The sequence below is a fragment of the Merops nubicus genome, unplaced genomic scaffold, assembly GCF_000691845.1.
Source record: "Merops nubicus isolate BGI_N331 unplaced genomic scaffold, ASM69184v1 scaffold10418, whole genome shotgun sequence".
Classification (NCBI taxonomy): Eukaryota; Metazoa; Chordata; class Aves; order Coraciiformes; family Meropidae; genus Merops; species Merops nubicus.
The window spans coordinates 3,542-13,618 of NW_008627746.1; the positions used below are offsets into that span (position 1 = coordinate 3,542).

General features: G+C 55.7%; 1 protein-coding gene across 2 annotated transcripts; it reads right to left on the bottom strand.

Annotated features, from left to right (window-relative positions):
• Positions 1 to 769: 769 nt before the first annotated feature.
• On the bottom strand, positions 770 to 9,809 carry SPARC (secreted protein, acidic, cysteine-rich (osteonectin)). 2 transcript variants are annotated; one of them, XM_008946436.1, is made up of 10 exons: positions 9,769 to 9,809; positions 4,179 to 4,248; positions 3,893 to 3,943; positions 3,668 to 3,752; positions 3,122 to 3,243; positions 2,760 to 2,880; positions 2,471 to 2,604; positions 2,157 to 2,305; positions 1,345 to 1,493; positions 770 to 1,143 (listed from the first exon to the last, which is right to left on the bottom strand). In XM_008946436.1, the coding sequence occupies exons 2-10, from the start codon at positions 4,233 to 4,235 to the stop codon at positions 1,115 to 1,117; spliced, it is 897 nt and encodes a 298-aa protein (XP_008944684.1). In that variant the 5' UTR covers positions 4,236 to 4,248; positions 9,769 to 9,809; the 3' UTR covers positions 770 to 1,114. The 2 variants fall into 2 exon arrangements, with proteins under 2 accessions (XP_008944684.1, XP_008944683.1); XM_008946435.1 differs by lacking the exon at positions 9,769 to 9,809 and having other exon boundaries at positions 3,668 to 3,749; positions 3,881 to 3,943; positions 4,179 to 4,235.
• Positions 9,810 to 10,077: the final 268 nt, after the last annotated feature.

Consider the following 10,077-nt stretch of genomic DNA (forward strand, 5'->3'; position numbering starts at 1 on the left):
ATCCCTTTGCTCCTGTCAGGACCCCCTCTGTAAAGCAAAATCCAAACACCTTCACCCTTCCCTGCTGCCCATCCCTTAAGCCCCCAAAATCCACAACAGGACAAAAATATTACAGCCTTTCCTTTGAGTGTGTGGCAAACCCACCTCCTTCTGAGCAGAAATGGCCCTTCCAAGCCTGCCCCACCTTCCCTGGGAGGGCAGGGCTGGAATTTAAGCATGACCAAGGCAGAGGTGGGAAGTGCTCAAGGGCACCATGACCTGGGGAGAGCCAAGAGCTTTATCCTGGCAGCAGCAAGGTCAGAGCCACGCACACCCCAGGGGATCCGGCGCCCGCACCCGGTCTCCCTTTGCAGCACAGAAAACACAACAGCAGTACAGTTGTTAATGGTAAAGCACGGAGCACTTTCAAACCTTTATTTTTCAGGGGGTTTTACAGGATGGGATGTGTTTCATCTGCTTGGTTTTAATTTCTGTGTGCTTTCCTATTTATTCATTCAATTAGACTTTTTTTTTTTTTCCTGTGTCTCAAATGATTGTTAAATTCAAGCCTTGGGAATAAAAAAAAAAAAAAAACAACAAAAAAGGAAAAAGAATCCTGCCACTCTGTTTTTCTCACCCTTCTCCATCCCCTGTAGCATGAACTGGGTGGCTGCAACGTCACCTGCAGCGGCTCTGCTGGAAAAGCCCAATCCTCCTACACCCTGCAGCTCTTCCCTTGCTGCTGGTCTCCAACTGGGGGTGGGGAATAGGCTGAGGGGTCCACGCTGACGTGTCCAAGAACGTGGTGTTAGTGAGAAGTTAATAGAAGTTGATCTGAGAGTGGATATTGAGACGGAACGGATGTTTAGGACGGGGACAGTCAATGGTAAAAGCACGTCAGAGAGAGAAAGGGGCTGTAGGAGCGTGGTGGAAACAGCTGGGTGAGTAATCTAGTGGTAATAGATGAGGCTAGGAAGGAGGACTGTTATTTCTCTCAGCACCATTGCTACCTATGTTTAGATCTATATTAGCACCTTGTTCCCAGGGAAAAACAAAACAAAAGCGGTTTAAGAACCAAAGGAAGTGGGAAGGATAAAACAAGACAAAGTTGGCAGCAGAGAAGGAAGCCGGGGGCTTAGATCACAAGATCCTTGTCTATATCCTCTGTGGAAGGAAAAAGAGAGAGACGAGGTTAGGAGGCGGATGCTGCCAGGGTCCCACTGCTGATGGGATGCTCCTCCCCACTCTCCCCACCTCTTCCCTTCCCAGGACCAGCTGTGAGGCATTGCTGCATCCCCAGTGGGGGCCCTGGGGGTGCTTTTTGGTGTCCCTCCCACCCCTGTTCCTTCCCCGCTCGGTACTTACGCTCCTTAATGCCGAAGCAGCTGGCCCACTCCTCCAGGGCAATGTACTTGTCGTTGTCCAGGTCGCAGGCCTCGAAGAAGCGGGTGGTGCAGTGCTCCATGGGGATGAGGGGGGCACGGAGCGGGGCCAGCTCGGTGTGGGACAGGTACCTGCCGAGGTGACCGAGGTCAGCGTGCTGCCCACCAGCACCAGCCGCCCTCCCGTGGTGGGGGAGATGCTCTGCTGGGTGCAGGGGCCAGCGCAGGGAGGGGTGCTGGCCTCAGCTCTCCAGCTGGTTTGACTGCTGTCCCAGTGCCCACCACTGAGTGTGGTGAAGGTCGAGGACTGGTGTCTGCTTTTGCAATTGGCTGTGCTAGTCATACATAGCCAGCAGCTGGGGGTCCTCGCTGGCTGCCCCCACCCCAGGGGCTGTGTGTGTGGTGGCTCTCGTGCCCATCTCCAGCTCGTAACTAAGCCAGCAGCTGCTCTTTCAGCTGCTGGAATGAGCCTGGAGCTTTTGGACTAAGATATTTTAGGGAACTATCATACGACAGTAAATCTGAGAAGAGAGAAACTCCACACCGAAGGGAGATGGGAGCAGCTGGGGCTGGGGGGGGCCTCTCCTTTCGCAGAGGTAACAAGGGCCACAGCCTGGGGGTTTGCCTCAGCCCCTGCCAGATACGTGCAGCGGTTGTCCCTCCATAGGGCTTTGCCTGTGTCTCTGCCACCAGCCACCCACGAGTGTCCCAGGCTTGACACTTTCTCAAATCACCCTGGTCCTCGGGCAGGAAAAGGTCCTGGTGGGGTCCCCTATCTTTCTCTGCCAAACTCACCCATCAATGGGGTGCTGATCCAGCTGCCCAAACTGCCAGTGCACGGGGAAGATGTACATGTTGTAGTTCTTCTCAAAGTCACGGGCCAGCAGCTCCACAGTGTGGTCACCAGCCTCCAGGCGCTTCTCGTTCTCGTGGATCTTCTTCACCTGTAGTAGGAGAGGCCGGGGAGACCTTCTCAGCAGGGCAAGGGGGTGCAAGGGTGGACCCCAGGAAGGGCTTTACCTGGGGTGCCCACAGGTCATTGTGGCTCCCCATGTGTGCTGGGCTCTGCTGGTGGGGTGAGCTCCCCAGCTTCCTCCCCAGTCTCTCACCTTGAGCTTCTGCTTCTCGGTCAGCAGGTTGTTGTCCTCATCGCGCTCGTACAGGGTGATCAGCACGTTCTTGAGCCAGTCCCTCATGCGCAGGGGGAACTCGCTCAGCTCTGTGTCCAGGCAGGCAGGGATGACTGGGAGCAATTCCCACTGGTCAGTGCAGCATGTGGACGGGCAGCCCCAGATCCCTCCCACCCCAGCCCTGGACCTTTGCTCTCCCTCAGCCCATGGGCAAGGAGGCTGTACTCAGTTTAGGGGTCCCCTGGCCTAAGGGAATAGCTTCACTTACATTTGCAAGGCCCAATGTAGTCCAGGTGCAGCTTGTGTCCCTTCTTGGTGCCCTCCAAGGTGCACTTGGTGGCAAAGAAATGGCAGGAGGAGTCGTAGGTCTTGTTGTCAGTGCCACAGACCTGCACAGGGTGGGGAGATGCTGCGTGAGAGGCAGCAAAGCCCAGCCTGGCTTGGGGCAGTCAGCGGGGAGAGCCCCTAAATGAGATGTCTAACTTATTTCCTGGGGTGGACAATGGCTCCTTGGTCACCGACAGATGAGGCCAGGTGGAGACCTGCCACTCTGTCTCCTCCACCATCTTTGGCAGTGTCCCATGAGGGGTCCCTCCCCACGCCAGTCCACCAAGCAGCTTCTGCCCTTACCTTCTCGAAGACGCCGGCGGTGGCTGGGCAGCTGGAGGGGTCCTGGCACACACACATGGGAGAGTTGTTGTCATCCACCTCACACACCTTGCCGTGCTTGCAGTGGTGGTTCTGGCAGGGGTCTAGGGGAGGGCAAGGAGCAAATTCAGAGTCTGCCCCATCCTCACCTCCCACGAGCTTCCCAGGGCATCTCAGCACAAAGAGGAGACAGACACTTCACCAGGGACAGCCCCCAGCACCTCTCCCTGCACTGGCAACACGTGAGGGTTTCTAGAAGCCCATCTTAGAGCTTGGGATAATTCTGGACTCCTTTCTGGAGCAACATAATGCAGTGGCTTCTCTCTTATAAAAAAAGGGTTGCAGGGAATCCAGTGCTGGAAAAAGGCCATACACCTCTTTTGCTTTTGACTGTGCATCTAGGTTGGCATTGTCCTCATGCTACAGCCCTTGCAAAAGATGTCTCACTGTTTGGGGGGGCTAAAGCTCCCCCACCCAGGAAAGGGATGATGTCTTTGCTGCTGGAGGGTCAGGGGAAGAGCAACTTACTCTCTGCGACAATCTCCTCTACATCCTCTGTGGCTTCCTCAAACTCTCCCACCTCCACCTGGACGGGGTTAGCCCCCACGGGCTCCTGCAAAAGAGGTCGGTGTTTCTGGTGGGGGTGCACCAAGAGGTCAGCCCCAGCTCCTGGGGTCTGAGAAGTCTCCCCATTGCCCCTGCATGCTTCAGAGGTGCTTCTCCAAGGGGTGGGTGAGGAGCAGAGTCACCTACCTCTGTGGTAGGATCTTCAATGACCTCTGTCTCATCGGGCAGGGCCTCCTGCTGTGGGGGAAAAGGACCATGAGCTGTGCTCCGTGAGGAGGATGGTTCCAAGGGGGGGAGACAAGCTGGGACAGGAATTAGGGCCACCTTTGGGTTTCTTCTCCCTCTGCTGCCCCCCATCCCTCAGGGTTTTTTGGTTTGTTTTGGTTTTTTTTTGTTATAGAAGCAAATCCCCCTCAGATACCTCAGATGGACAACCCCAACAGCAGAGGGGCTCCATGGGCTCCCTACTTACCGGAGCTGCCAGGGCTTTGCCTGCCAGGCAGAGAAGGAAAAAAATCCAGGCCCTCATCTTTCAGCAAGCCCTGAATAAAGGAGAGGAGAAGGAGAGATAAGGAAGGAGGCCTCTACGTGCTGCTCAGCTCTGGGCTGAGCTCACCACTGGCAGTCAGACATCTAGAAAAGGGCGTTCTCTTTGTTTCCTGCCTTGTCTGTTTGATATTACAGAACCACACGCTGCCTTTTCTAGCCAAAACCTTCAGCCAAATCAAGTTTCCAAGACAAATTCCTTTGATGTTGCAAAGTGGGATGGTGGGAGTTCAGATTTTTGTTGCTTTCCTAGATGTCTTTAGGAAAATTGCAGTCAAACTGGCAGCTCCCCTTTCCTTCACAGGAGGACTGGGTATTTTTTTTGACAAAAACCCTCCTCTCCCCCTCATTTTTCATGTTAAAAGTCCCTGATATGAGGCCCAGGTACAAGCAATAAAACCCCACCATTTTATTTGTCAGTCAGAGGGAAAATTAACATGGAGGAAGGAAAGAGATAACAGAGGGATGGTGAGACAGGGCACTTGAGAATTAAATCCTTTAGGAACCCCCTTCCCAGATGGACACTGACATCTCTAGGAGCATCAGGGACCAGTCCCCCATCCCCAGCACCCCCACTTGTTGGAGTCTCTACTATAGTTTTCTCCTTTCCTGCTCAAACCTGAGGGTCCCTATACTGGGTTTGAGGGATCCAACACACTTTGGGGTTGCTTCCTGCTGGGAGATGAGCTCCAGGAGGCCCGAGGAGCCCTGTGCACCCTCAGGATCTGGGCTGTTGCAGGGACTCTGTAGGAGGAGCCAGGCAGCCAGCCCAGCTAACACCAGCCATGATCCAAGCCAGGAGAGTGCAGCTGGTGGCATCGCCCTGTCCTTGTCCCCCCCTCTCATTCCTGTTTGGCAGCGTTGAGCCCCTCTGTGTGAGTGCAGAGGGGAGCTCAGCTGGCCGTTTAATATTCCAGTGGCATCCTGCTCCTGCCAGCGAGGGCTGCCCTCTCCCTTCCGCCTGCCAGGAGAGCAGAACACCCCCAGACTGTCTCCTGCCAGCGAGGGGACTTGTCCCCCTGCCAAGGCTTCCGCTGCCTCCCTTCCGCTCGCCCTTCTCCACCCCACCTGCATGGCCAGAGCATCTCAGCCCCCCGAATCCCAGGGGCCGGGAGCCTGGATGGCTTTGCTGGGATGGATAAGGTGTCTTCTTCTGGGTGGATGGATATGGAGTTGCCCATGCATCCTTTCCCTTCCTCCCCACGCGGGAGTCGCTGGGTCTAAAACCACAGAAACGGGGCACCGGGCACCAGCCAGGCTGGGCTGAGATTCTGAATTTAGCAAGGTTAAAGGGGGAGGTTAAAATCCTTCTTCCAGTCTCAGTGCCTCAGCCAATGAAAAGAGGGGTCAGGGCACGGAAGGCAGCAGCTTCCTGGGGTGGTGGGGATGGCTGCTTTGGTGGATGGAGGATCTGTGGTGAGAGGGGCTGCATGGGGGGGTGGATCAGCCCCTTTGCTCTTGTGAGGCTGCAGCTGAGCAGCTGCCTCCTCTCCTGCTCGGTACACTCTGTCCCTTCCCCTCCCCTTTATTTGCTCTGGAGGCTGCTGAGAGCTCTCCTGCATCTGCCAGGACAGATCCCTGGTTCTTCACTTGTGAAGGGGTGGATTGGGAGCAGGGGGTGGAAAAGTACTGGTGAAGCCAGCCACCTCCTCCCTTGCTGTCATCCCCTGGCTTAAAAAGGCTCCTCCTGGGCTTCTCCCAAGGGGCTTGTTTGCTTTGGAAGGTGCTCTGAGGTTCAGTGATGCTCACTGGGGAGCACCATGGCAGTGCCCTGCCTGGAGGAGAGGGCTGTGCATGTGGAAGCTGGTATTAAGAAGAATCCAGCCTCAGACCAAGGCCATCTCAGATCATTTCCCCAAGCCTCCAAAACCCCCTGAACTTCAAAGTCTGGGCATGCAGTAAGCTGGGGTCAGGGAATTACATGCTTGCTAGGAGCCAGCAGACAGTCAGAGCTGCCAGTGTTGTGTTTGGAGAAAGAAGGAGCATGAAAAAGTCTGAGCAAACAAGCTCTGCAGAGCTGTCTCACGCCGGAGATGGGAAAACAAGTTTATTTGAAAAACAACGTCCTCCTGGAAGCAGAGCCTGTGCACAGAGGACATTGCAGTGTCTGTTTTGCAAAGGCATGGTCTTTCCTGAATGCCTGGTGGACAAAAGTCCTGAATTCTGAAAGGGCTCGGGAGGCCTGTGCACAGAGCTGCTCTGGCAGGAGAACCTGGCCCGTGGTGCAAGTCTCCCTCCCTGTGGACCTATCGTGGTCCTGCTGCCCAAGAGGGTGCTCTCCAAAGCTGGCAGCTGGGTGGAGAAGACAGCCTGGCACTCATGGGGTGCAAGACCCATGGCCTGAACTGCCTTCCTAACATTTGAGCCCACTTGCATCCTAAGTGGGGACTTCAGCTCCCAGTTGCTGTGTGAGCAGGGTCTTGTGGCTCCCACAGACCCCCCTCAGTGGTTCCCCTCTCCAGCATGGCCCGAGCTATCCCCCAGCACTGGCTGCTCGTTGCATTCTGCAGACATGTCCCTAATGAGAGCCATGGGCTGTAGACAGAGATCTGAGACTGACCCTCAGCACCTACATAAATTCAAAGCAGGCTACTCTGGCAACTCTTTGCCATCGTTCTCCCAATCCTGTAGCACCAGCATAAGTTTCCCTTGCTGGGGAAAACACCCCATAGTGATGCACAGAGGAAGGTCTGTGCCACTGGGTTCTGTTGGTCCCTCTTGTCTCCTCCTGCCCAATCTGGAGACCTTTGCAGGCTGGGGGAGGACAAGGACCAGGGGGGTGCAGCCTCTGGAGGAGGCTCCGTGGATGATGGAGCGTGGCCCATGTGGCGCTGGCCCTGGCCAGGGTTGCATAAGCCCTTCGGGATGCCACGTTAGCGTGGGGAGGAGTCTCTGCCTGGCCACTTTGACAGCTCCTCCCTGAGGCCATTGGGACAATCCCAGCTGCCTCCAGTGCTAGCCAGGGTGAGGGGCCCTGCTGTGGAGAGCATTGCCACGGGTAATGGTGGGGCAACCCCCGCCCTGTGTCTCAGCTCTCCACTGCACCCCCGCCTGGCCCCACAGGAGGCAGCCAGCCCCAGCAGCAGGGTCTCCTGCACCCACCCTCCACTTGCTCCTTGCTCTTCCAAGGCTGTGCAGGGTTTGACGTGCCCCAGCACCTCGGGCTGAATGTAAAGGCAGGACTGCCCCAGGCAAAGCTTCTGCCTACAAACCCTGCCGTGGGACATAGTTTTCAAGGGTGCAGATGGGCAGCCAAGTGTGGCCACCCCAGAGACACAAGGCGAGGGCTGGGACCCCGTGGACTGGCCCTGACCTCCCTGTGCCAGCAAGACCCTCTGAGCTTTACTCAGCCAGGCACTCCAAGGCTAAAGTCCCACTTGAAGTTGGAGGTTTCTACGTGAGTCCCCACAAAGCTCCCTGCTGAGCAGGCCCCTGCGTGTCTGGGCCACGCTGCCAGGGATGCCACCTTGCCCAGATGTGCTGCAGCTGCTCTGGGTGCCAGGGGAGCAGAGGACTGAGCAGAAGCCAGCCTGGCTCCTGCCACCTGCACTGTCCCCTCACGCACAGCGTGCAGGCTCAGAAAGCTAAGCTGGGTTTAGGTGGGAGTCAAATTCCCTTTAGCTCATGCATGCACTTACATACTCCAAATAAAATACAGGGGAAAAAATCTACCTCCCACACCTGCCCGTGTGGTCTGTGCCACAAGGCTGTATTAACCCCTTCCCCTCCCAGGGACCTGAGCTGCTCTGATTGCACTTAGATACGCTGCAGATCTTACAAGGGTTATTGATAGGTGGGCAAGAGCCCACACACCACTCCAGTGTGGGCTGGCTTGAGGCTGTCAGAGTTTGTCTAGGTTGCAAATTGCATCCATAATGGGAAAGAATTAAAAGAGTACCAAGAAAAGTGCCTGGATGAGAGCCGGGCTGCAAGCAGGGGTTGACTGATGAGCCCTTTGCAGAACTCAGTCGGAAGGAAAGGACAGAGAGCACTTTGCTGTCCTGCCTGAGCTTTTGCTTTTGTTTGGAGCGGGGACAGGGCAGTGCCTGGGAACCTCCGTGTGAGGTGCAAGCAGTCCCCCTGGCTCCTGGGGGACGTGGTGAGCTGGTCTCACACAGCTCCACAAAGCAGAGAGAGACAAAACCCCCTGCTACATATGGTGCAAAAATGCAAACCATCTCCAAAGCATTCCCTGGACTCGCCCTGCCACAGCCGCTCCGCGATAACAGCCCCGACATCCCTCCGACCATGGGACCCAGAAAGGGTTTCCATGGGAGCCGACATTCCTCTGGGGCTGAGTCATGGAAGAGCCGAGGCTTGTGGAAGGAGGAGTTTGGAAAAAAAGTTTGAAAAGTGTATTTCTCCTCTTCCCCCTCCCAACACCGCCCGCATCCCCGCTCCTGCCGATGTGGCAGACAATAGCTTGGCTTGCACTGCTGCGTGGAATGCTGCAGCCTTTTCTGTCCACTTAAAACTCGCCCGCCCGACCTAACCCACGGCTGCGATTCACTTCTGTGCTTTCGGAGGGCTGCTGAGTTTTTGGGCTGTTCCAAGCTAGTGGTAACTGAGGGCTCGGAGCACTGGCGACCTTCCCGGTGCCCCCGATTTCACTCCGACTCGAAACTGTTGCCTTTTGGTTTGGGTGGCAATTCAGCCCCCGTCCTGTTATGTTTCCTTTTCTCGGCTGGATGCAAAGGCGTGGAGCTTTTTCAGAAGAGCGACACAAAGAGCAGAGCTGCCAGCACGTCACCATCACCGGGACGGGAAGGACAGCGGCTGCCTTTAAAGGAAACAAGCCCATGGCTTTTCTACATGGACCTAAAATCAAGCCTGACTGAGCCCAAGTACTTCCAAGTTTTTTAACAAAGCACCCAAAAAGAGCTCGGTTCCTCCTCTCCTGCAACCTCCGTCTCACTAAGAGTTAACGAGATGGAGTTCAGCAAACCAGGGCAGCAGGACTTGCAATGGTTTCCAAGTCTGCTTGGAACAAAAAGTTCAGTGTCTTTTTCTTTTTCCCCAGGAGAAATAAGAGTGGTTGTACTGAAAAAATAAAAACGCTGAGATGAAGTCGACGGCTCTTTTGTTCCTCCTCTAGATGGGCTGGTGAGTAAAACATCACCTGCCAACACACCTCGGGCTGGGAGTAATCGAGAGCGGTTTGAAACTAGATCTGATTTGCTCTGCAGGTTGGTTTGATGTGCCCAGACACTGGTCTCACACACCTCGCTGAGCAAATACCCCACAACTGCAAACCCAGAGGGGGAAAAGGGAGGTGAGAGAAAAATTAGGGCACGTTAAACCTTTACAGTCAGATGCCCCCGAAGCGCTAAGGTTAGTAACCTGGCAGTGAATCCAGCAACAGCCTCAATTTAGGAGCAGAGATGCTGCAAAGAGGAGAAAGAGAAGTAGGGAGGGGGTCCCTGAATGCATCCAGGGCTCCTCACACTGGGGCTGGTGGGACCCCCACGCCGGGAGAAGCAGCAGAGCAAAGGCAACCGCGGAGCTCTCGGCCATACCTCGCAGTCCCGGCAGCAGGGCTGAGGCAGCTCCAGGCGCTTGGACAGGCTGGAGGAATCTGCAGGTTTTAGAGGGAGGCAGGAGGAAGCCAAAGGGTGGGCTGGGTTTCCCGCTGCCTCTCCTCCTCCTCCTCCTTGCTATCTTTCCAAATTGGTCTTTCCTCTCTCCCCAGTGGGCAGTCCCAGGGGCTGAGGCACAGCCCGGGTCCAAGAGGGGTAGACCAGAGAAATCAAGCTGGGTGGAAATCAAGGAGGGGTCTGTCTCAGGGACAGGTTGGTCCCCAGTACAACCCTCCCAGCAGAGTCGTG

Excerpts from the sequence above, each read along its gene's own strand:
- SPARC (XM_008946435.1), bottom strand. The coding sequence starts at position 4,235 with ATGAGGGCCTGGATTTTTTTCCTTCTCTGCCTGGCAGGCAAAGCCCTG. Across the intron at positions 2,881-3,121 it reads CCGCCGGCGTCTTCGAGAAG|GTCTGTGGCACTGACAACAA; the intron begins GTAAGGGCAGAA and ends CACCCTGTGCAG. Across the intron at positions 1,144-1,344 it reads CTGCTTCGGCATTAAGGAGC|AGGATATAGACAAGGATCTT; the intron begins GTAAGTACCGAG and ends TTCCTTCCACAG.